Genomic DNA, 24,754 nt, shown 5'->3' on the forward strand with positions numbered 1-24,754 from the left:
AGATACGTTTCTGCTCTCTATAATGTACCTAGTTTATGATAATTGTTTTTTACCAAGTGTGATACATGATGGTTAAATTTCAACTGGTCATCTATGATGACACTCACTAATTTTGTGTGGTTCACTTGTTCTATCATGGTGTTGTTGGCACAGACGATAGTAAAAAGTGTTTTGGTAGAGATGTTTTTCTAGGTTAAAAGCAGTACTTACACTTTTCTAGGTTCACAAGTTCATAGGTTCATAGGTGTGTACTAGGCTAATGGCCCTTGGGCCTTTACAAGCTTAGCCCATAGGATTACCCTGGCATCATGCCACCTGGCCTTATTTCCCAGTGCCTCTGTCGAATAAAGCCACTGGAGTGATCCCTGGTGAGAATTTTCTATTTCCCATCTACTCATCAAGATTTTTCTTGAAGAGGGCCAGTGAGGAGCTCTGCTTGACATGTATGGGAAGTCTATTCCATAGCATGGGCAGTCTCTGGGTTATGAACCTGTCCCTCCAGCATGTTCTGTTGATTGTGGTAATGAGGTTGAGGTCTCTGGAGCATGTGGTGTGGAGGGATTGGGATTTCTTTAGATGCAGCATTTCTAACAGAGTTGGGTCAGATACGGCTTTGTAAGTCAAGCAGAGATCGTCTCTAAGTAGGCGATATGAGACAGAGAATAGTTGGAGTTTTTTAGTCTGTCCATATAGGACAAATGTTTAAGGCCTAGGATCCTCTTTGTGAGGTACTTTTGTGGCCTCTCCAGTTGTTGCAGGTGTTTAGTGAGGTACATGCCAAATGGGGTATTGTACTCAATGATTGGCCTAATGAGGGAAGAGTAGAGGGAGACAATGACCTCTTTCTTCCTGGTTGCAAAACCCTCAGTAATGAGATGTGCCACATAGAAGGACTTTCTGACCACAGTGGCAATGTGGTGGTCAAAAGAGAGGTTGCTGTCAACCTGTGTTCCCAGATCTCTTATAACACCTTCTGTGTTCAGTGGACTACCATCGATGTAGTAATTCATGGGAACCAGGTTATCCCAAAGGGGATGATGACACATTTTTTGGCATTGAACTTAAGGCCATGGTTTTGACACCAGTCGTTGGTCTCAGTGAGGTTTTTCTGTAGGATGTCAACATCACTTGGGGAGTTAATAATAGCTCCCAACTTGGAATCGCATGCAAACTTTGTCATCCAGAGTCCCTTTGTGTTGGCCTGGTCTTCAGAGAACTAGATACAAAACAGGAGAGGACCCAGGACTGAACCCTGTGGGACTCCACTCGTGACTGGTCAGCAGTCTGACTTGGAGTCAGCTACTTTCACACTATGGGTTTTAACCTAGTTGTGAATTATTTTACCATTTTTTCAATCAATAAGAAAGATTGTTGTGTAAAGTCTTATGGGATCAGAGGATCATAGGAGGTTACTAGGCCCATGTTTAGACAAATCAGCACCCAATGCCCCTGTCCAGCAGGGTGGAATCCCAGTGGTATATTTTCCGTTTCCCATCCAGTTATCCAGGTTGCACTTAAAAAGGGGTAAAGAGGTACTCTGCTTGATGTGGCGAGCGAGTCTATTCCATAGATGGGGGAATCTCTGGGGCACAAAGCAGTCCCACCGACAAGTCTTGTTGATGTCACAGACCAGGTTGAGGCCGTGCATGTTTTACTTGAGTGGAGCTTCACTTGGGGATATGCAGCAATCTGATCAAGGTGGGGTCTGTGATCACCTTGTATGGCAGACAGAGGTCACCTCGGAGGAGTCTGTATGAAACTGAGTAGAGGGTAGGGCTTTTACCATATCTGTGTAAGGTAGATGTTTGAGGCCCTGAATTCTCCTGGTGAGGAACCTCTGTGGTCTCTCCAGCTGCTGCATGTGCTTTGTGAGGTAAATGCCGAAAGGGACATTGTGCTCAATAATGGGCCTTATAAGGGAAGAATACAGGGATATTATGACCTCCTTGTCCCTGGATGAGATACCCTTACTTATGAGGTGGGCCATGTAGAAGGCTTTCTGTACAATGGAAGCAACATGGTGGTCAAAAGTCAGGTTGCTATCGACCAGAGTGCCCAAATCCCTCACAACTGATTGTGTGCTTAGGATATTGTTATTAATGTGATCATTTGAGGGGATGTCACTCTTCCCAAAGGGGATGATGATGCATTTTTTGATATTCAGCTTGAGGCCATGTTTCTGGCACCAGTCATTTGTCTGAGTAAGACCCTTTTGGAGGATGTCCACATCACTAGGGGAATTGATGACAGCACCCAGCTTGCAGTCATCTGCAAACTTGGTTAGTCATAGCCCACTGCTTTTAGCCTGCATCTCAAAAAAGTATATCCCAAATAACAGAGGCCCCAAGACCGAACACTGGGGTACTCTCACTTGTTACAGGTCTACTGCTTGAGGTGGCTTCCCCTATTATGACTAGGTAGGTTCTATCAGTGAGCCAATTTGCTACCCATCTGGTAACATATGGATTGATACCTAGTTGAGAGAGTTTATCTATTATGCCTGAGTGGGGAATAGTATCAAAGGATTTGGTCAGGTCAAGGTAGGATGTGTGCACCATATTCCCCTCGTCCATGGCTTTGGTGACTGTTTCAAAGAAGTCGACCAAATCTAACAGACACGACCTCCCATTGATGAAGCCAAACTGTGTGGGATCGAGTGTTTGGAGGTTGCCAGTGTTCTTGTTAATGAGGTCTATGATAATCCATTCCATGGCCTTGCAGATCAGGCTAGTTAGGCTGATGGGTCTATAATTTCCTAGATCAGTGGGCACTCTACCTTTGTGTAAAGGGATAACAGTGGCTGTCCTCCACTCAGCTTGGATGAAGCCAGTACTCAGGTTTGGTTGAATAGGGTGCTTAACGGTGCTGCATGTTCCTGCCAGAGTTCACGTAGGATGCAGCCTGGGATGCTATCGGGTCCCATGGAGGCTGTATTTTTTGCCTTTGAGAGAGCAGTGATGAACTGTTCCCTAGATATAAGGGGGAGGGGGCAGGTACTGGAGATGTCCTGATTTACTGATGGGGGACACAGGGGTAAAGTTTTCAATGAATCTGTCAGCCAGCAAGTTTGCTATATCTACGGCATTTGTATATGTGGTGTCCTTGACCACCAGTTCTGAACAGATCTGGGTGCTTCCTTTAAGGTTGGGGACATATGTGAAGAAGGCCTTATGATTGCCTCTAGAAGATGTGGCCAATTTAGACTCTAAGTTTGCTTTGGAGGCTTTCACTAGTGCTTTTATTTGCTTGTTCAGGCTAAGGAGACATTGCTTCCAATTGGACACCTGCTTCTTCTTGGTCTTGGACAGCAATTTTTTCCTTTTATTATAGAGTTTATTTATTGCAGATGTCCACCAGACAGGTTTACTCTTCCTTGCAGAGGATGCTGTAGTCCTGTTGAGTATTCCGGATTCCATGCATCTATATAAATGCTTGTATAGTGCTTTGGTGTAGTTTTGGATATTGGTGCCAGTGCTTACAGAGGGGGAGGGGCTGTGAAGCTGTTCATATCATTCCTCAGGAGGCTGTAATCAGCTTTAGAGAAGTTTTTGTCGGATCCTAGCTAGAGGGGGGGGGGGTTGGGGGAAATGATGACTTCAAAAGCGACCGCTTTATAGTCAGATCTTTCCATTAAGGATGATGCTATAGGGATGCTGCAGTGGTTACTCATGTTGGTTAATACCAAGTCGAAGATATTATCACCTCTTGTGGGGGTATCAACTAGCTGTTTCAAGGCATCTGGATTGCCAAAATCAAGGAATCTCTGGGCACTTGTGTTCTGGCATGAGTAGTTCTTCCAATCTATGTTTGTGAAGTTAAAGTCACCCAGGATAAGGGTAAAGGGCTGAATCTTGATAGATTTGAACAGGTCCAAATAGGCAGTTTGGGCATCTTGAGTCAGATTTGGGGGTTGGTAGCTAGCTATGATTTGAATAGGGGTCTTGTCAATGGTTAACTGCACCTGGAGTGTCTCCTGTGTATCATACTGTTTGACCAGCCTGGAGGTGTGTATGTCTTTAATGTATATCGAAACTCCACCTCCTTTGGCTTTACTGCCCACAGTTTAGGGTCTGAATGTATGATAGGATGAGTAACCAGGTAAGGCTGGTGTGTTTTATGCAACTTTGAGCCAGGTTTCTGTGACTGCACAGATGTCAGTATTTTCCAGGGTTAGGAATGCCTGCAATGAGTGCAGTTTCATCTTTAGACTCCTAGCATTTAGCAGCATGACCTTTTATTTGTGAGACAGGTGAGACAGATGCAGACCATCTTTAACAAAGCATCGTGGTCTGTCGATCATATCTTCCAAGGCTGTCAGGTACTGGATCCCCCAGGAATGATACCAGAAACTAAGCCAGTTGTTAAAGTCAATCATTTTCTGTTTGTATTGAGGCATCATTCTGGGTGATGGCAGAATGCTGCTTAAGGCTAGAGACATACCTGCCTGGGACACATAATCAGCAAGCTCAATCATGTCTCTCTTCATATAGTCCAGAGAGGTATGTCTCAAGTCATTCACGCCAACATGGATTATGACAGAGTCATAACAGTACTTGTTGTTGAGAGACCTGAATGCGTATGTGATATGGCGGACTCTGGCACCTGACAGACAACTAACCGTAACTTTCTCCTTATCCAGCCTGGTGAGAGGCACATTTGTGTGTCTTACAATGGAGTCTCCTATGACTAATATATTGGGTTTATGGTGAAGCCTTAGTGGCTATGAGACACAGGTGTGTGGACTATGCATGGTATGTGTGTGGAGGGATGTGGAGATTACGTGTGTTTGTGCCTCAGAGGTCTCCTTTGTTTGGGTATGTTTATGTGGAGGACCTCTGCATATGTAGGTGTGTTGTATAGGTGTGGGTGGTATTTGAGGTGTAGTGATTGTGTCGACAACCTTTTCAGTGTCAGATATACTGGCTTGAGGGGGGAGAAAGCTTGGACTCTAGGTTCCTAATGTAATTGCCTCTCTCACAAACTGTTCCTAGGTGGTGGTAGTAGTAGATGGTTGCCCGTGTACATGAGGCAGTTGCTACACTGTCTCAGGATGCTCATATCAACCAGACTGGCAGGAGAAACTGTTGGAAATTGTCCATCAATATTTGTCAGAATCTGAGGGAGAAAGGCCAGAGAGAGCTAAGGGGTGGGCCTAAAGCCCAAGTGCTTAAACCAAAACTAAGAGCCTAGAATAATACTTGAGAATAACACTTAAAAATTTAGATGGGATATAAACAAGCAGTAATAAATGCAACAGAAAAGATGCAGTTGAGCACATTAGAGAACAGGCAGAAAAAGCAAGGTGAAGTAACTGAGTAGTAGGAAGAAAGAGAAATTAGAAAATATAAGCAGCTGAATAAAGTGTCTTTTTTTATAATGTGGAAAGGGAGATAGCAGGGAGAGAGCAGGAACAGAAGATAATTCAATGTTAAGGGACTAAAGGGTTTAGCCTTCCCAAATGATCTTTGTATTAGGTAGAATGAGCTAAAGAGATGGGACTAGGAGGAGTGTCCCAGATCAAATTTACAGTAGGGGTGGGCAACTGCAAAAGCCACCCACTTTAAGAGCACAACAGCAATAGGGTGGGAGGGAGGAGAAAAACTATTTCAGCACAGATCAGAAAACAAAATTCAGCCAGCAAATACATAAATAATTCAGTCAAGCAAAAATAAAAGTGCAGAACACTGAACAGTTAAAGGCCAAAAAATATACTTATCAGCTGTATATTTCCAGATTGTTTGAGAAGCACTCTCAGTCAGAACACAAGGAGATTCTAGCAATGATATGCAGGAATTCATACAAAGGTAATATTTTTATACCAGCAAAACAAAAGCCAAGCCTTGAGACAATCATGTAACATAAAAGCTGTTACACCAGTTTTACCAACTTTAAGAACACAACAGCAATAAGGTGGAAGGGTAGGGAAAAAAAATCAGCACAGATCAGAAAAACAAAATTCAGCCAGAAAATATATAAATAATTCAGCCAAGCAAAAATAAAGACAGTGCAGAACACTGAACAGCTAAAGTGCTAAAAAATATACTTATCAACTCTATATTTACAGATTGTTTGAGAAGCACTCTCAGTCAGAACACAAGGAGATTCTTGCAGTGATATGCAGGAATTCATACAAAGGTAATACTTCTATACCAGCAAGACAACAACTAAGCCCTGAGACAATCAGATAACACAAAAGCTGTTAGACCAGTTTTACCAACTTTAAGAACACAACAGCAATAGGGTGGAAGGGTAGAGAAAAAAAATCAGCACAGATCAGAAAAACAAAATTCAGCCAGAAAATATATAAATAATTCAGTCAAGCAAAAATAAAGACAGTGCAGAACACTGAACAGTTAAAGTGCCAAAAATAAACTTATCAGCTCTATATTTCCAGATTGCTTGAGAAGCACTCGCAGTCAGAAAACAAGGAGATTGTAACAATGATAGCTGGAGTTTAAAGAGAGATTTGGCAGAACAGATTAGGGTCAAGTCATCAACGTATTGAATTTGGGTAGCATTTTTTTGTTGCAGTGTATGGGTCATTGATGTATATGTTTAACAATATGAGGTGTAGCATACATCCATTTGGCATACCAATAATTATGGCAAGAAGGTAGATAAATCATGTTTCCATTTTACTGCTTGTGCTCTGTTTGAGAGGTAGCTCTGGAGCCATTGGGGTGAAGAGGTGGTGAGTCCAAAGGATGAGAGTTTATGTGTTTCTGGTGGGAGACAGAATCAAAAGCTTTTGATAAGTCTAGAAGATTTAAAATTGCACTTCCCAACAAATGCATACTGAAATGAGCAGGACACTGACATTAGCAAAGATATACTGGGGGATTTGCAAACTAGCATCATAACCATGTTTTATTTTGTCTATTATTTTTGTTTCTTGACTCCTGAAATATATGAAAAGCACATAAAGAAACAATCTTAATTAATAAGTTATCCTTGGTTTTCAATCTCAGTTAGTGTTTTACCATTCTCAGCTTACATCTTATGCTGTGATGTTGTGATGTCACATGACTCCCCAATACTACTAGTCTCATAATTAGAATGATGTCTTTCTTCCATTGAAATACTACAGCAAGGGGAACCTGTGTTGTTAGATTGCTTATCACTAGCCAGTTTATAATGATCTAAGATTATTCCAAAACTGAGATTGTTATTGTTGGCAATAGCAATGACATACCTGCAGAGATAGGCTAGGCAGCATTTTTCTATATTTATTTTATGAATAAGCCTACTCATCACATATGCCCCTTTTTAGGGGTGACCTACGCATGCACTCTCTCATTTAGTTGCTCAGGTAGGCAAATGGAGGCTGAAGGAATCTAGCTAAAGCAAAGAAATCACATAATATATCTCAGATGAACAGAAATAGTTTAGAAGTTACCTTATCAACAGGCTATAGTCCATCAGATGGCATACTTCCTAGTTCCCCTTCCTACCTATCAAACAGGAGCCCCCCCAGGGCTCCATACAGGGGCATACATGTGAACATGTCATGTGAACAGTCTTTCTAGTCAATATCTTTACTAACAACTTCCACACATCCTGTAGCCACTCCTCTCTTATACAGTATGCTGACAACTCTACACTCATCTCCTTCGCTGACATCTCTCATCTTCACACACATACTCAAAACTCATTCCTTTCCATTGAAAGTGGGTTTACAGAAAACCAGCTCATCTTAAATCCAAAAAAAAAAAAAACTTCTTTTGTTCCTACCAAAATAACTCTCCCATCACAAATCCATCCATACCATTTCGGCACTCAACAGCACCATCATCAAAGCTGAATCACACACTAAACTCCTTGGTACCATAACTGACAATCAATTAAAGTTCAACCTTCCCATTCAACAGTGTATTAAAAAAAAAAACATCAAAAAATTCCTTGCATCAAACTATAAACAATCTCTGGCTCAGGCTTTCCTCCTACCCTGTAATTGCAGGTTAATTGATTGTGATAAATTAAATTATGTCACTATATATAGAGGATGTAATATATTTGAAATTGTTCCACTGAAGGCGAATTGCCGAGGGACCAGAACATATGGATTATTAAATGGAATTTCATACATCCTGAATTTTATTATTTTCATTCCTTTTGCCTTGTTTTCTTGGATGTTTTTGGAATCGAAGTGATTTCTTGCTTGGTGTGTTTTCTATAATTCGTGAGTAGCATTATGGAAGGAAATAATGTTGGTGAGAATCTACTGTTCGCTGAATTACTTAAGGAAAGGGAACGTAAACTAGCGACTTTGGATTTATGGGCTACGGACAATAATAATTTATTTACTGAGGACTTAGTTCGCTTAGAACATGTTATGTCAAAAGAAGTAACAGTGTTCTATGACACCAAGCTACTTGAGAAATATGTAAATCTTAGTATCACGCCTAGAGGGCTAAGAATAGACAAATTACCAGCCGGTGGCTTTGGTGAGAATGAGAATGACTTGTTACTTGAATGGAGGCAGGCAGCACAAGAATGTTCGTTGAATTGGTTGAAAATATTAATTAAGAAAAATAACAGAACGATTGAAAATTTGCATAAGAAAATTATTGAGTTGCAGCAAGAGCTCATTAGTAAAACCTCCAACAATGTTTTTCAAAGCAATTTTAAAAACATAAATGATAAAATTGCCAAACGTGAAGGAGAGGTCATGGAGCAAAAAAAGTCCAAACTTAAGAGGGATATGAAAGACTATGAAAAAAATGAAATATATGACTGGCCATTTAAGGGACGTCGTTTCCATCGGAATTCCAGAAGACGGACCACCGGAAGTGAAAATGGTTCGTTATGTTCCTCTAATGAAGTAGGCAGAAGCCGCAAAAGCGTTTCATTCGAGGACATTGTGGTGGAGAGTTCAGGTGAAGGTTCGGATAGCTGTAAAGGGGATCAGAATGTAAAGAAATCGGGTGTGTATGCAGAAACACGATCCAAAAGGAATCAAAGGAAAACTGGCTTTTTGGCAGCTTCTGTTTCTGCTGCCTCGACTTCAATGGCTCAAAAAAACTACAAGTAAGTCCTGTTTCTGTCTTTAAAAGATGGCAGCAAAATCAAACTGTTCGTGTTTCTGATAATGCAATTTCCTGTGAGACCTTGGTTGATTATAACACGGACAAAAAATATGTTAAAGACAGTGACTGGGACTTATTGCAATTGGGTCACATCATGAGACATGAAAGTACTACGAAGGACATTGCTGGTAATGATTGTTATGGTGGCTTGTCCGTATTAAATCTTTCCAAAATTAGTATTAGTAGGGAGCTGAATGAAGTTTTGATAAAAGGCACTAAATTTGTACCTACTAGAATTCCCTCCCTGGCTGATATTATAACTGATGTTAAGAAATTTACTCGCAAATTATACCTTAGGGTATATTTTTCTAATCGCAAATCTCTTTCACATACGACTACAGTAGAACATGTTTTGGAAAATGATTTGTTGAATATGAGCATTTATGATTATGATGAAAGTTTTTTGTTTTATGATGATGTTGATGGTAAAAATCATGTGTATGATACTGATAGTGTATGTGATAATAGTTTGTCTGATGTCAACAGCTCAGCCTATTCTTTTGGGGAAGGGTATGGGCATATAGAATTACCTAACCTTCCTAGTAATAGTACTTTTTCTCCTCCAAAATGTTCCATGGTCATTACTTCATTTGAACAGGTTTTAATTTCTTGTATTGAAAAGTCATATAAAACATTTTGTAAAGAGAATAAAGTGTTTAACCTTAACAAAAATGAATGGATGGCTTTACAAGATTTTAGAATGAAGTTAGATAAGGTGACTGTGAGACAAGCAGACAAAGGTGGAAATTGGGTGGTAATGGACACTGAAAAATATGAAGAGATTGTTGAGGCCATTTTAGGAGAAGAATCCTATGTTAAATTAGATGGGAATCCTTTACATTCTTATAAGGATGAATTAAATGATTTATTGGAAAGAGGTGAAAGGTTGGGATTTTTTAGTGGTAGTGATGTTAAAAAGTTAACAAATACAGATTCACGACATCCGTATATTTACATCATACCTAAAATCCATAAAAGTGTAGTGAACCCACCAGGGAGACCCATCATATCGGGCATAGGATCTTTTGTTGAAAAAGTAAATACATTTTTGGATTTTCATTTAAAAAAATACTTACCCAAGGTAGTTTCACATGTTAAAAAGACTGAAGAAGTATGTAAGGAGTTATGCCTAGTGGAATGGAAAGAAGATTACTATTTGGCCACGGTGGATGTTTGCTCATTATATACTAACATTAATAAAAGATGTGGTTTACAGGCCATGCAAAAGATGATGGGTGAAGGGCCACGAACAGGTTACCTGCTTTCGTTGTTGGAATATAGTTTAACTCATAACTACTTTACTTGGAAGAAAGATTTTTTTCTTCAGGTTAAGGGGACAGCCATGGGAGCAGCTTTTGCTCCCTCTTATGCCATAATTTATATGGGTAAGTTTGAGAAGGAATTTATGTTTCAAACCTCTTTTTTTGTTAACAATGTGTTTTTTTATAAACGTTACATTGATGATTTGATTTTTGTTTGCAAGGGTGAAGCTTCTTTATTTAAAATTTTCATGGATGAATTGGACAAAAATTTGCATGGTTTAAAATTTAGTTTTGAAATTTCAAAGAGTAATATGCCATTTTTGGATGTTGAATTTTATGTTGGAAGGGTTAACCTGGTTCAGTATAAGCCTTTTAAAAAACCAACAGCTGTTAACAATTTTTTGCATGCAAGCAGCATGCATCCCCCTCACCTTATCAAGGCTTTACCTGAAAGCGAGTTTAAGAGAATTTGTAGAAATACATCTGACCCTACTTTGTGGGAAGAAGTGTTAGGTGGAGTTTTTGAGAGATTGTTGTCTAGAGGTTATGCTGAAGATTCACTTCATAAAATTTATGATAGTTTAACACAAAAAAAGAAAAATGTAGGGGTTTGTAGGAAAAGACGCTCAGGCAATGCTGATGATGGAGAACAAATGTTCTTCATTTCTAAATATTCAGAATTTTCAAAGATTATTGAAAAAATTTTCCAACAGTTGTGGCATGTAATTAGTGATGATATTTCCAGTGGGCATTTATTCCCAAAGCGGGTCATCTTTTCATATAGTAGATATAAAAATTTAAAAGAGCTACTGAATAAGAAACTGCTGCATTCTCTAGATGGGAATGTAGGGATGTTTAGATGTGGTCAGTGTTCCATTTGTGAAAAGGTTAGTAATATGCATGAGAAGAAAATCAATGGTAGAAAATACGTAGCCTTTGAAAGATTTGATTGCACATCTTCAGGGGTAGTGTATATTTTGGGATGTAATTGTGTGGAACCTATGTGGTACATAGGACAAACAACCAGAAAAGTTAAGGTTCGTGTTTTAGAACATTTGGGGGATAGAAGGAGAAAAAATATGGACAGCCCTGTGGCTCCTCATTTTGTTACAGCACATAAGGGTGAAACCGACGGATTCAACTTTAGTGTTTTGGCCAGACCCCATTTATTAGGAGGAAATTTCAAAAATGAACTAAATAGGTTGGAAAATAAGTTAATTTTCAATTATCATACTTTATATCCTAGAGGGATGAATTTAGATGCTGGAATGGGTTGATAATTCATTATTTGGTTTTCCCTTTTTGTTTATATTTTTATTTTTATTACCGTAGGTCATAGGAATATCAATATTATCTAAAGCTGCTAGTATTTATAATTGTGCTTTATAAACATTTAATAACGAATATTTAATGTATAAATCATAGATTGATATAATAGTAGTACAGAGCATAATAGTGTTTTGATATGTATATTTAATGTGTTTTTCAGCTTACAGTTTATTAACTTATTAGTTTAAAATAATTCATTTGATATAAGTTGTATTCGTTTCATAGATAATTAATGTGCTTGGGCTTTAAGAAAATGTAATTGCAGGTTAATTGATTGTGATAAATTAAATGATGTCACTATATATGGAGGATGTAATATATTTGAAATTGTTCCACTGAAGGCGAATTGCCGAGGTACCAGAACGTATGGATTATTAAATGGAATTTCATACATCCTGAATTTGATTATTTTCCTTCCTTTTGCCTTGTTTTCTTGGATTTCCTCCTACCCTGCCTACTCTATGCCACTCCAATCCTAACAAACGTACAATCCACATTAATCACCAAACTTGAACAGGCTTATAATAAAATTGCTAGATTTGTCATAAAACCAGCCTTACAGCTCTCATCACTGTCTTCCTCTAAAGGAACTACAATGGCTAGAATTGCCCCAACAACTTCTACCCTCACAGCTACAAATTACACACTCCATACTGAACAAACCTACTGCCTGTTCCTCACTCTCTTCTCTAGTATCCTACCATACCCCAACTCATTCAGTCTGAAGCTCTGACCAACTCCTCAATATTTACAAACTCAATACAAACATCGGAAAACTCTTATATAAATACTCAGTGTCCCAAGCATAGAACAAACTCTTGTATAATGTAAGAAACATTACACACACGAACCATTTCAAAAAAGAGCTAAAAATCTCCCTATCAAACTCATGGATCTGCCCCTGTCAGGACCCTGCATAACCCCCACCCCCACCCCCCTTCTCTACCTTTTATTCTACTTCCTCATTTAATTACAGCTAGAACTCTCATAACTTTATTTTACTCTAATATGAGTTATATCAAACTTTATTACACCTGATGTTCATTTGCCACTACAATCTATGTAAATATATATGTTTTAATATTTCCATGATTTATAACAACATGGGTATGTAATCTGCCTCCATTTTCATTGTTTATTCTTCTGCGTGCTAAGCACCTGTTTAGTTTTGCTTCATGTTAACTGCTCTGATTTCTTTATGTTACCTCATCTTTTTCCTCTATTGTTGCACATTTATAATTGTTTGTATTATACTGGAACTTTTCTCCTCAGGTCTCCACTGAAAACGGGCTTCTGGCTCAGTTGGACCAAACCTGTAAACAAATGTCAAATAAATAAATAAATAATCAAATAAATTACTCCATACAAATTTATTAATTTGTCTCCAAACTCAAATGGTACAGTTCAGGCAAGATTAAGAGATGAAATGATATCTTCAGCTATATGTACACTGTACTTTCTAGACTTAAAACTCCTGCAATCCATCTTGTTTACCTCATACCTGCACTAGAACGTCTGACACAGAGTTCAGTCTGGGAAGCACCCTGTCAAAGATGATGTGGCCATCCTTCCCATGTAAGGCCACATAAAATGGTTGCTTTGGTAGAGAAGTCATTTCTGTGAGAAACTCCCCTGTGTGTGAAGCTGGCTGTAGCTGTAAATCTTGCAAGTTTTTGCCATCTGTTCCTTTCAGTGACACTTGGTCAAACAAAAGTGAGCTGTTTCCCAAAAGTCCAACAACTGACACAAAAAGTATAGCAGGTATATCTGAAAGTGAAGCATAAGCAGTCAGTTTATTATATTATAAATCACTTACATGAGTATAGTTAATTAGCACATACAGTGGGTCTAAATTAGTTCGCCGAAGTCACTCTTCAATGAACACACGTTCATTCACCCATATTCCACGAAAATCACTTCCGTGATTCACTGAATATTTCTAGGGAAAGGAAATACTTGCCCCACAGCACAACTTTACCCTTTTCTCCACTGCAGTGTGATCTCGGAGTTGGTATATATAGTTAAGGGGTGTGGGAGGTGCAGTCCTCCACATCAGGGGATGGGGGGGCAAACCCCCCCCCCACTTGGGTGGGTTAGCTCTAGCTAGATTTGGTTCCATTGTGCTGTGGGACAAGTATTTCTTTGCCCTGAGAGTATTCAGCGAATTGCATAAGTGATTTTTTGCTGAATATGGGTCGATGAATGTGTGTTCGCTGATGAGTGACTTCATTAAACTAATATAGACCCCATACAGCATACAATAATCCATTATGTGTGACAAATAGTAATATCTGCCAAGGCTAGACAGAAACCTGCACTGATGACAGGTTAAATATAAGTGGTCAGCAAAATGATGATGTCTGAGACAGTTAAGAAGTGCACATGAACAAAGAAATAAATCACTGAGGTCCAAACTATTTACCTATTGCACTTTGTACAAGCTGCAGAAATGTCCATATAGTCAAAGTTAGCAGCAAAAGAGTCATTTTCCTCTGAGATCACCAAAACAGGAGAGGATTGTCTTTTTTTCTACAATGATCCTAAAGATAGAAATCTAAGTCAGTGGGGTATGTGGAATGAGATGCCAGTATTGAGTGTAGAGGACTTTGTCCTGCCCTTAAAAACAGATGCAAAAAAATGTTCACTGTGTTCTATTTCAAGTATTGTCACTTTGGTGAATATGCCTTCATTATGCTGTCCTTCATTTGTACTATTACCCTTTACCATGCCCCTTTCAGTTTATTTTTCTATGCTCATCATATGAGATACAACATTAAAATACATTGTTTTGTGTGGGTGCCTGTAATTAATCATTCAGTGAAGATTTTGTCTAGACATATGAACAGTCCTAAGCATAGAACACTGAAAGAAAAATGAGGTACTAACATGATTCATATAATAGTAGCTTAATGTACAAATCTGGTAGCTTTGGCACCAACAAATGCATAGTATCATAGAATCACAGGATCATAGGAGGTTACTAGGCTATCGACCCAGAGGTCATCTCAAGCCTAGCCATTTCATCCCAATGTAATACCATAGATACTCTAGTCAATACCCAAGATTGTATTTATTAATGACTGCCCATGTCCTTGTCAGGTATCTATTAAGACATTTAATAGAAGCAGCCTTATTATCAGAGATTGCCATCCTGCTTGGCAAGCCAGGGTTTCAAATGGATGAAGGAGGTGAAATAATAAATGCATTATCTGATGCCACAGTCGGCTTTAGGCACCAGCAAACCCTGTGGTCGCTGGGGGCCCCCTGTTCCTGGGGGGCCCCCAACCACTGCAAGTTACCTTATGTTGATATATTGTAACATGTCTGTCAAATCATCAAAAGCTAGTACAGCAGTCATGTATACTTAATAAAGCAGGTGGGTAATAACAACTCCTATTTATATCTCCTTTAAAATTCAAAGATATCCCTGGTTATAGTAACAGTGTTTTATCAAGTAACCGGCTTCACAATTCCATTAAATATTTTACCACTGACATAGTGCCCCTGGCTTAGTTAAACCCTACTGGTGGACATTCTCTCCACTGAATCTAAAAACAGCCAGCTTTAGGTACCTACAATACCTGTGGCTGCAGGCCCCCCCTTATCATCCTTGACTGTGGGGGTAGCCCCCAAAAGCTGCTTCTGATTGGAGAAAATGAAGAGAAAATGTTATTACTTTTCTGATTATGCCCTTTAACCTGAGCATGGCTATGTTATGATCCTGTTAAAATAAAGCTGATGATTAACATAAGCAAGGTAAGCACTGGAGAGATCAGCGGCCCAGAGTGACTGATCTCAGTATAAACCTTGGATTTCAAGAAGAGCTGATGCTTCTGATTTTCAGAGATGGTTTTTGTCTATTAGGGAGCTTTACAAATACTAGCAGAACACCATATATTGTAACTCTCATCTTCTTTGTCGAAGAATTCTGCAAAATGTCAAAAAATAATAGGAGAATAAAGTCTCAAAATCATGAACACATTTTAAATATTACTCTAAATAATTTAAAAAGTTAATGGGATAACACTTTTTGCAGCAACATGTATTGTTTGCAAAATAAGAAGTATAAGATTCTGATTGGCTTTATTGACCGTCTATAATCCTGAATGATTTAACAGCATATTAAACCTTTTTTTACAAAAGACAGAGCAAAATTGAGGCAACATCAGGAAAGGTCTGTGAAATAAGTGACAGCTAGGCATTACTCCTCAATGAGATAAATAAAAGTGACTCACCCCTGCTGCTGTTTGATGACTGCTAAACAGTAGTCACTGATCTGGTGTGGCAGTACCAGTGTTGCACAATGTATTGCTATTTGCTGCATGCTTATTACTTCTTTAATTTTCATCATAGTCAAACCTTAGAGGTGTGCAAATGAGATTATAGTTTGTGTTTGGGCTGGGGACAGTGTAGTCATTGTTTCTTTTACTTTGCACACACACCCCGGAGGTGTACAAAGACAGTTACTATAGCTTGTGTAGGGGCAGTGTAGTGTCTAGGAGCAACTAAGTAGAATACATTACTGTAATCATTATTTTTTCACTTTCATCACAGTCACACATCAAGTAAGTACACAGGTGTCTGCCTTTGGGGGTTGGGAGTTAGGGGTGAGGAGTGACTAGTGAGGAGACATGCTATATATATGCTAGTCAGCAGTCACTTGAAATGCATGCAGCAATTTGAACCTCTGCTTTCACCACAGTCTTAACACTAGAGGGGTGCATAGGCAGTGACTGACTTTTTTGGGGAAGTTAGGGAGGCAGGCAGTATTCCCAAATAGGACTTGTGTTATGTATCCTCAGAAAAACAGCCTTGTTAGTTTACTGTTAGCTACTATTTTGTCAGCTGTGAACAATAAGCCTTGGGCACAACTTGTGTCTTCTTGAAAGAAAATAAATAAGACTGAATTCTTTTCTTACTCATGACTATTGTTTCTTTCCTTAATCATAGTTTCTTTTCAAGCCATCATTGGATGAAAAAGCTGTATAAAAAGGGAAAAAAAACTTTAAAATGCACTGCAGAGCATATATATAGTTCTAGCTTTTTGAAAAAGATGAAAAGTAAAGCAAAATATGAGGAAAAGAATAAAAAGTAATATGCATGGTATGCCCAAAATGTGAGGAAAAGAATAAAAAGTAATGTGCATGGTATGCCCAAAATGTGAGGAAAAGAATAAAAAGTAATGTGCATGGTATGCCCAAAATGTGAGGAAAAGAATAAAAAGTAATGTGCATGGTATGCAAAGCCCAAGATGGGAGAAACCAGAGGGAGCCACTGGGGGATGTGTGTATGTGAGGGGTGCTGAAATAGCAGGGAGTGCTCTGGGCACCATTTCACCTAAGTCGAGCCCTGAACATAGAGTTGTTGTAATGCAGCACTGTTGCAGCTAAATGCCAGTAACTGTAAATGTCCCTTTGTGAGATGGGCCAACATAGTGTGGTACATAAGAGTATTGTAGCTACAGGTCAGTCTGTGCTACATTACGACAACTCTATGTACAGGGCTAGAACTAAAAGGTTGATTAGGAGGGGTGGCAGTGACAGGGTAAGACATAGAATGGAAGTGCTCGAGAAGCCTCCATCTTGACATTTGCTGGGGGCCCCCAAATTCCTAGCACCGACCCTGTCTGATGCCGACACCTGTTACCAATGAATTGAGTGAAATGCTTTGATAACACTTTCCTTTGACCTTGTCAGGCATCTTATTATCTTTTCCATGTTCTCTTGTATCATTCTAGTGGTAGATTTGTTTGCATATTATTTGAGATGGGTTAGGGGTTGTGGCTCAAAGATGAGGAACTACTTTGCTTAGTACTTCCTATGCCATAAAGAAGGACATGTTCTGTTTCAGGAGATGACTGATGCTGTATAACTTACCTAATAATAAAGGGTAAATGTTGCTAGAGCAATTCTGAGTCAGAATCATAATACTGCAATATGGCTTTAGAGCCATACAGTTACCACCACTGTAGTACATCAACATGAATATGACAGCAAGATATTCAAGGCACCAGCGGAATATGTAACCTTTGCAGACTTAACACATTCAGAAAGTAGGCCGCATCTATTTCTAGCTATTCACTGCATTCTTTCAACTTTAATTACTATTTTCAGTTACCCAGGAACAAAGTTGTAAAAAAATTATTTATTTATTTATTTTTTTGAGAATGACTTCTGTCTTACAGCTTTCTGTTAAGTAGAATATCACATGCATATAACTAGTTTAAGATTTGGGAGGTGATAAGGGAAGTCATTTATGAAAAGTCAGAAAAGTAAAGGACCTATAACAGATCCCTTATGCTCTCCATTACTGAGAGTAATAATATCAGAGTAGGTGTTAGTAGCAAGTACCTACATGGATATTTTTTTCAAGCAAATTGAAACCCATGGAATTGTACTTTCTCCAAAGTTAAGCCTTTCAAGCTTGTGGTATGACAAGTTGTGGTCAGCTGTGCTGGGCATATTTGTGAAGCAAACAGCAGTCATGTGGTTGTCATTCATTTTGCTGTAACTAGCATCTGTGGCAGTGATTAGGCCTGTAGTAGTGCTAAAGGCCTTAGGGAAGCCATGCAGTGTACACATAGAATGAGACAGTCTTCTGAATTTGAAACCCAGAGAATTGTACTTTCTCCAAAGTTAAGCCTTTGAAGCTTGTGGTATGACAAGTTGTGGTCAGCTGTGCTGGGCATATTTGTGAAACAGACAGCAGTCACATGGCTGTCATTAATTTTGCTGTAGCTAGCATATGTGGCAGTGATTAGGCCTGTAGTAGTGCTAAAGGCCTTAGGGAAACCATGCTGTGTTCACGTAGAATGAGACAGCCTTCTGCATGCTGCTTTTTGTTGTGGTGTTTCTCTGTATCGGCTGTTGGGTTGCAGCTCCACAGTGGAAAAAAGCAAAGAAATGGTATTGTATTTATGTATTTTAAAAAAAGCACTTATCTTTCCTATTCCATTTCTGGAGCTCAGAAATTTGTGCATGCTGCTGTGCATGCTTACAGTTCTAAAAAGTACTGAATTCTATAAAAAGAGGCTTACTCCTGTCACTGGGCTTTTTTCAAAACAGCTTGGCACTACAGCTACTTCAAATGGAAAATAATATTATTATTAAAGGTCTTCTTGGCATTTATGGTATTTTCTTGAATATGCTACTCACACACACACACACACACACACACACACACACACACACACACACACACACACACACACACACACACACACACACACACAAACCCTCTATCAAAGTCTTTGGTGTGAGTCAAGATTTGTGTCATCATGGCAAAGTAAACGTTTTCTTGAAAATTCTGGTAACTGAGGCAGCAATCACTATCACAAAGGGATTGGGAGGATGGCCTAATGGTTAAGGTGTTTGCATTACAAACACAAGGTGCAGGCTTTGAGTCTCACAAGGAATAATTGGCTAGGCTTAAAATGGCTCGCAAGGGCAGTTAGCCTAGTACTAACCCATGATGAAGTTTTCTGTTTACCTACTATGCCTTGTGAACAATTACATATAATTTTTATACATGCAGCAACTAAACTGCATTCCATTTAGACTTGAAATGTTCAAGGATACTTTTGACACATTTTATGGAGAAATTTTGAATGATATGATTCACTGTCACTCAGATCTTGTTATTAGAAATAGATGACCACCATTTTTATATTTAATGCTCTTTTCCTTTGTAAAAGTCACAGATGCTGGAAGTCTGTTCCACAGTAGTACTTAGAGTCAAGGTTCATAACTTTAACACAATATTTTGACATTGAGTACAATGCACATTTTAATGTTTACCCGGTACCTACAGAAGGAGTTTGAATGTGGCAGCATGTAACAAATTCTTACTGACTTTTGTGAGGACAAGAAAAGTAATATTTCAAACATTATGTGACACATGATACTCAAAACTCTGTGATAGTGATTGCTGCCTCACTTACCAGAATTTTCAAGAAAACATTTACTTTGCCATGATGACACAAATCTTGACTCACGCCAAAAACTTTGATAGAGAGTGTTTGTGTGTGTGTGTGTGCTTGTGTGTGTTGTGGTGGGTGGGGTGTTATGAGAGTATCTGCCCATGTACAACAAAGGATTCACTCTCAGATTTCAATATAGTACATGAATGGTGCTTGAGTTGTTGCAGTGAAAATTAAAAGTAGACAGAAGAGGATGGTTATTGTCACATGTGAAATGTTGTTATTTTTTCTATAGTAGGTGACACTGTATGGCACAAACGTTAAAAAATTCATGTAGCCTTACTTTTATACTGAAACATTTTGAAGTTTTTTTCACTTTACCATAGTTTGTTTTCAGGTTTTGAAGCTATTATATATGTATCCCTGAGTGTGTCCTATTTTGTGGTTGCCACACTTTTGGGATGGAAACACTCCACTATCCTTCCATAAGCTATAATAAAGACAACAGTGGAGCAGTACCATTATAATTACAGATACTGTGTGACTATTACAAAAGTAATATACATTTACAGTATATTGGAAAGTTTGTTTTAGTCTCAGTAATTAGTAATTATACTGTCAACATAACATTAGTTCATACATATGATCACTATACAACAAGAAAATAAATAACAGAAGTCTTCTTCATCCCTTCCCTTACTGAATAGAAGCATAAAGCAGTAACAAATAAACCATAGAGAATATAGTGTAACCAAAAGAAATGTTTTCCACTGAAGAAAATTTATACTGTCCTACTAAGCTAGTTCTGTAAGCAACCTGTTAAACTTAAAATCCAAGAACATGCACACATCAGTTTTATTTATATATAAATGAATAAATACTGTTGAGACCTTTAGTGACAAATTCAACAACCAAAAATAATGAGTGCAGCACTATTTGTCAATTACACTATTAAATCATTGCTATGTTAGCAAAAACAGCTCAGATTTTTTTCTGAAAAGTCTGTTTTGTGGATGAAAACACTAAAGTTTTTAGAGAGTAATTGAGAAATGGTACCCCCTCCTTACTAGTGGTTTGTGGATGTACTTTTGATTTCACTTTTGGGAATAACCTGTGACTTATTTTCATTTAATGTTTCACAAAGGGGTAGATTCATAAGCAACAAAAATGGTTATGTTGTAGTACCTGCAACTGGTCGTCGGTCAAGATGGATTAGTCCCGGATGAGTCTCATTATCCAGTATGGAGAGCTGGTACTGGAAATCTAATGTGCTTTGACCTGAAAGTAATACATCAAGAGTTTTATTAAAGTGACCACTTATCAAACTCATAAAAAATGCAACATTTCAGAGATTCTATCACTTCCAAGAATGTCTGTGATTGGTGTATTTACTAAATACATTTTGCTTATCTCCCTCTTTATCTGCAGAAGGTATCATGCAGGATGCTGTCCAACTCACACTCACATCCTTTACCAACCTCATTCGCCCATTTTAATATGGATTGAAGGTGTTTATAGGCATTAATTCCACACACACACACACACACACACACACACACACACACACACACACATATATATATATATATATATATATATATATATATACAGATGGGATATATATACAGATGGGATATATATATAAAGTTTTTACTTTTTTTTTCTTAGTGAGCATTGTTTCCCAAAACATGTTTTAATTGTTTATTATGGAACATCATAGAAACAACCATTTTCATACTGGGAATGTTCTTCTAAATAATGCAATGAAACTATTAAAGCCAAGTGGATCTGCTAAACAAGGAAGGCAATGCTATTCTGAAGGAACAAGAGAGGGGTACATTTAAGTCACTTTCTGCTGTATTACCAAAATGTGTGAAAATGTATAATATGTCTTTTAACTTTTGTCTCACCTCGAACAGCAACTGTGTAATTTCCTACTGCTGATATCCATATCTCCCAGAGTCCAGTTGTAATAGGCAATGTTAGTCTTGCTGCTATCAAAAATTGTGTTGTCTGAATTGTTGCTAAGCGTCCATTTTCTGGGATTTTAGTTTGATTTCTCCCTAACGAAAAGATAACAATAAATGCAATAAATTAATTGTCAAAGTTGTTATAAACATGATCAGATAACTTGGGAATACATTGTTGTTTACCACATTTTGGCAAGTCACGGAGTAGTTAGCTATTAAAATCTCATGCCTCACTGTGTAATGTGTGTACATGTACTGTGTGTCAGGCTCCTATTGTTTGTTTATTCATTTTATTACCATCTATTGGCTGCTTGTCCTTGTTTCTCCTTGTCTTCATGCTGTCACTCCCAAAGCTTCTTCACCAAATCATCGTCTTTCCTGCCCGAGACCAAATCACCATATTCTGTTCTCCTTGACCTTCTCTGCAGTTAGGGCTACTTTGGCTTCTGCTTTGATGTCCTTGTTTCTTTATCTGCCCCACAATGTGCATCCTACTACCCACCACAAGTACTACTTCAACTGCCCTCCCGTCACTGCCAAAGTTCCTGTGCCATACAGAAGCACTGGTCACACCACTGGTTTTACACCTTTCTTTTCGGCTTCTTTGTCATTCTTCTATAGCTCTTCTGACTCTAGCTTTGACCTTCTCATTCTGACCTTGCTTCTTCTCAACTACCCCTTCCAGATACTTGAAGCTATTAACATCTTCCACTATTTTCCCTTCTCTCTCAGTTTTCAGCTTCTTCTGATTTCTATCATTACTGCCAAGACAACTGTCCTCTCGGTCCTCAGTTTCATCCCATGTGCTTTTAGTTTTGCATTCTAGTCCCTTAGCATTTGCTGAATTTCCTGCTCAGATCCTACTTCTATTGCCACATTGTCTGCATACAGCAGCTTGTTTGATCTCTTCCCTCTGACCTGTTTCTTTATTTCGTCCCTTTTGCTTTGCTAGAGGTGGATTTTCTATAGTGTCAAAGACACTGGCTGCCCCAGTAGAGCATGTTTAGGCATGACTCAAATAACTAATTCTAATTCAGACTGTATTAAAACAGCACTGCCTAATGATTGAAGTTTGAACAACACAATGTCCGAACTTGAGGCTTTTCTGACTCCTGAAGGTATTCATATTTGTGTATTCACTGAAACCTGGTTTCAGTTTATGACAACAATGTTCCTTCTGTAGCTGGGATCATTGCCTGTGATACTATCTTGCCTATCAGGAACTGTGGGGGCATGTTAGTATTTATTAAAAATTCCATCATCTCACACCAAATCCCAGCTTACACTAACTTGGAGGTTATTGACGTCCTAGTATCACTCAACAAGACTATCATAAAACTATAAATTGCAGAACCCCTTCTAAGTCCTCTGCTGAAGAGCACCAGTTCTATTTAAGTTATATGGAAAAAGATATCAGACTAAATATGCTTCTTAAGGGGATTTTAACTACCCTTGTATAAACTGGCAAACATATACCACTAACAATAAATATGTACAAAGTTTCCTTGACTTTATTAAGACTAGTTTCATTGACCTGATATTCCTTTCTTCAATTAGATGTGCAAATATCTTTGATATCATTACATATCCTCTGCCCAAATTCACCTGTCTGTCTCCACCTAAATGTTAACGGTTGTCCTTCTCATATTATCCATTAAAAACTGTGTCATTAACTTTAAAAAAATTGATTATGTTTATGCACTAGTCTAAAGCCAGCAATGTAACACTTGCTGATAATATAAAAAAAACTGTGAGTAATCCTTAGCTGAACCCCCCCCCCCACCAAAAAAAAAAAATGATGCCATTGCATATTTCTTGGAATTCTGCTCTGTTTTAGAGAACCAAACCGAGGCATCTGTCCCTATCTGACACTACTGCAATTTAAAAAGTAACCCATTTTGTGGAGCTTTTGATATCAACAAACTTTGTAAAAAAAAGAGGAAAAGGATGCTTATAATAAGTCTCTGCTCAGTATAACATGGACTCATATGGTGAGCAAAATCTTTTAATGTGCAATTGCGAAGTATAACATCACTTATTAATTTAAAATTGCCTTCACAATCAAAGGCGATCACAAAGGATTCTTCAAATATATTAGAAAAATTATAAGCAACTAAATGAACTTCTTTGAGCTGATCCTGAAGATATCCCAGCATCTTTGTTGACAAACTTTACTTTGCTAACTCAAGCCACTGCAAGCCCCATTGAATCCCTAGTGATCCCCCTCAAAAAAATCATTTACTCCAAGAACACCAGTTCAGTGGGACTTGATAAAATCCTGACTTCCTTCTAGTTAATGCAAAGCATAGTTAACCTCAGTTACTACTAAATGGCCTTACCATTGGTTATATTCTCTAGGCTTTGAGAATATATATATCATAGACCAAAAACATAAATGTCACCCTATTACTAATTCTTGTCATTATAGACATAGAAAACTCTTTAGAATTATTTGCAAGGTTATGAAACACATCTTTATCCTGCTCATAAATAATGACAAATGCAACCTTTGGATCCTGTCTTATAATCTATTAGGTCATGTCTATAAAGTCTCACTAGATCTATTTGAAAAAGTCACTGAAGCCTAGATGAGGAACAGACTATCCATACTGAATACCTAGACACGTGTGAGGCCTTTGACAACAGTTCTCATACAGGTATTATTGAGAAACTCATTCAATCAGTTAAGTATGAACCCTTATGCCATTCATTTAATTTTTACCTGGCTCACTGACAACATCCACATAGTAAAGGTTGGAGGAATCTTTTCCATGCAAAGAAAAGTTGCAAGTGGTATTCTTCAGGGCTCTGTCCTAGGTAGCCTCATCTTTGGCATCTATTTCTCCGAGTGAAAACAGAAACCAAAGAGTCATGGTTGACAGAGTTTGCTCATGACTGCAAATTGGAGGAAAATGTTAACCCCCCCCTTCTGACAGTCAAATACTCCAATATTTGTTTGATCAGACCAAAGCCTAATGCAATGGCCATGGTCTCACCATCATAAAGGTGTAGTGTATTAATGTTTAAGTAATCAACAGCCTCTAATTCATACTGACACATTTATTAGAAATTTAGTAATAATACTAACAGCTAGCCGACTTGATCACCATGTCTAGGTTGTGATTAGGAAAGCATTTTACTTGGCACGTTTACTCTCTAGAAGAAATTCAATCAAATTCAAATAAATCA

The 24,754-nt window shown here is 38.3% G+C and overlaps 1 protein-coding gene across 1 annotated transcript in view; it reads right to left on the reverse strand.

The window, feature by feature from the left end:
• The window catches only part of LOC122810673 (von Willebrand factor A domain-containing protein 7-like), a 172,309-nt gene that overhangs the window by 21,058 nt on the left and 126,497 nt on the right, over positions 1-24,754 (reverse strand). The window contains exons 8-10 of the mRNA XM_044082242.1: positions 21,506-21,658; positions 20,781-20,873; positions 13,179-13,444 (exon numbers count right to left, since the gene is read on the reverse strand). Of these exons, the coding sequence (XP_043938177.1) occupies positions 13,179-13,444; positions 20,781-20,873; positions 21,506-21,658 (512 nt within the window). The remainder of the gene's footprint in view (positions 1-13,178; positions 13,445-20,780; positions 20,874-21,505; positions 21,659-24,754) is intronic.

The sequence above is a fragment of the Protopterus annectens genome, chromosome 9.part0 (genome assembly GCF_019279795.1).
Source record: "Protopterus annectens isolate FY-2018-M chromosome 9.part0, PAN1.0, whole genome shotgun sequence".
In the NCBI taxonomy this organism is placed as follows: domain Eukaryota; kingdom Metazoa; phylum Chordata; order Ceratodontiformes; family Protopteridae; genus Protopterus; species Protopterus annectens.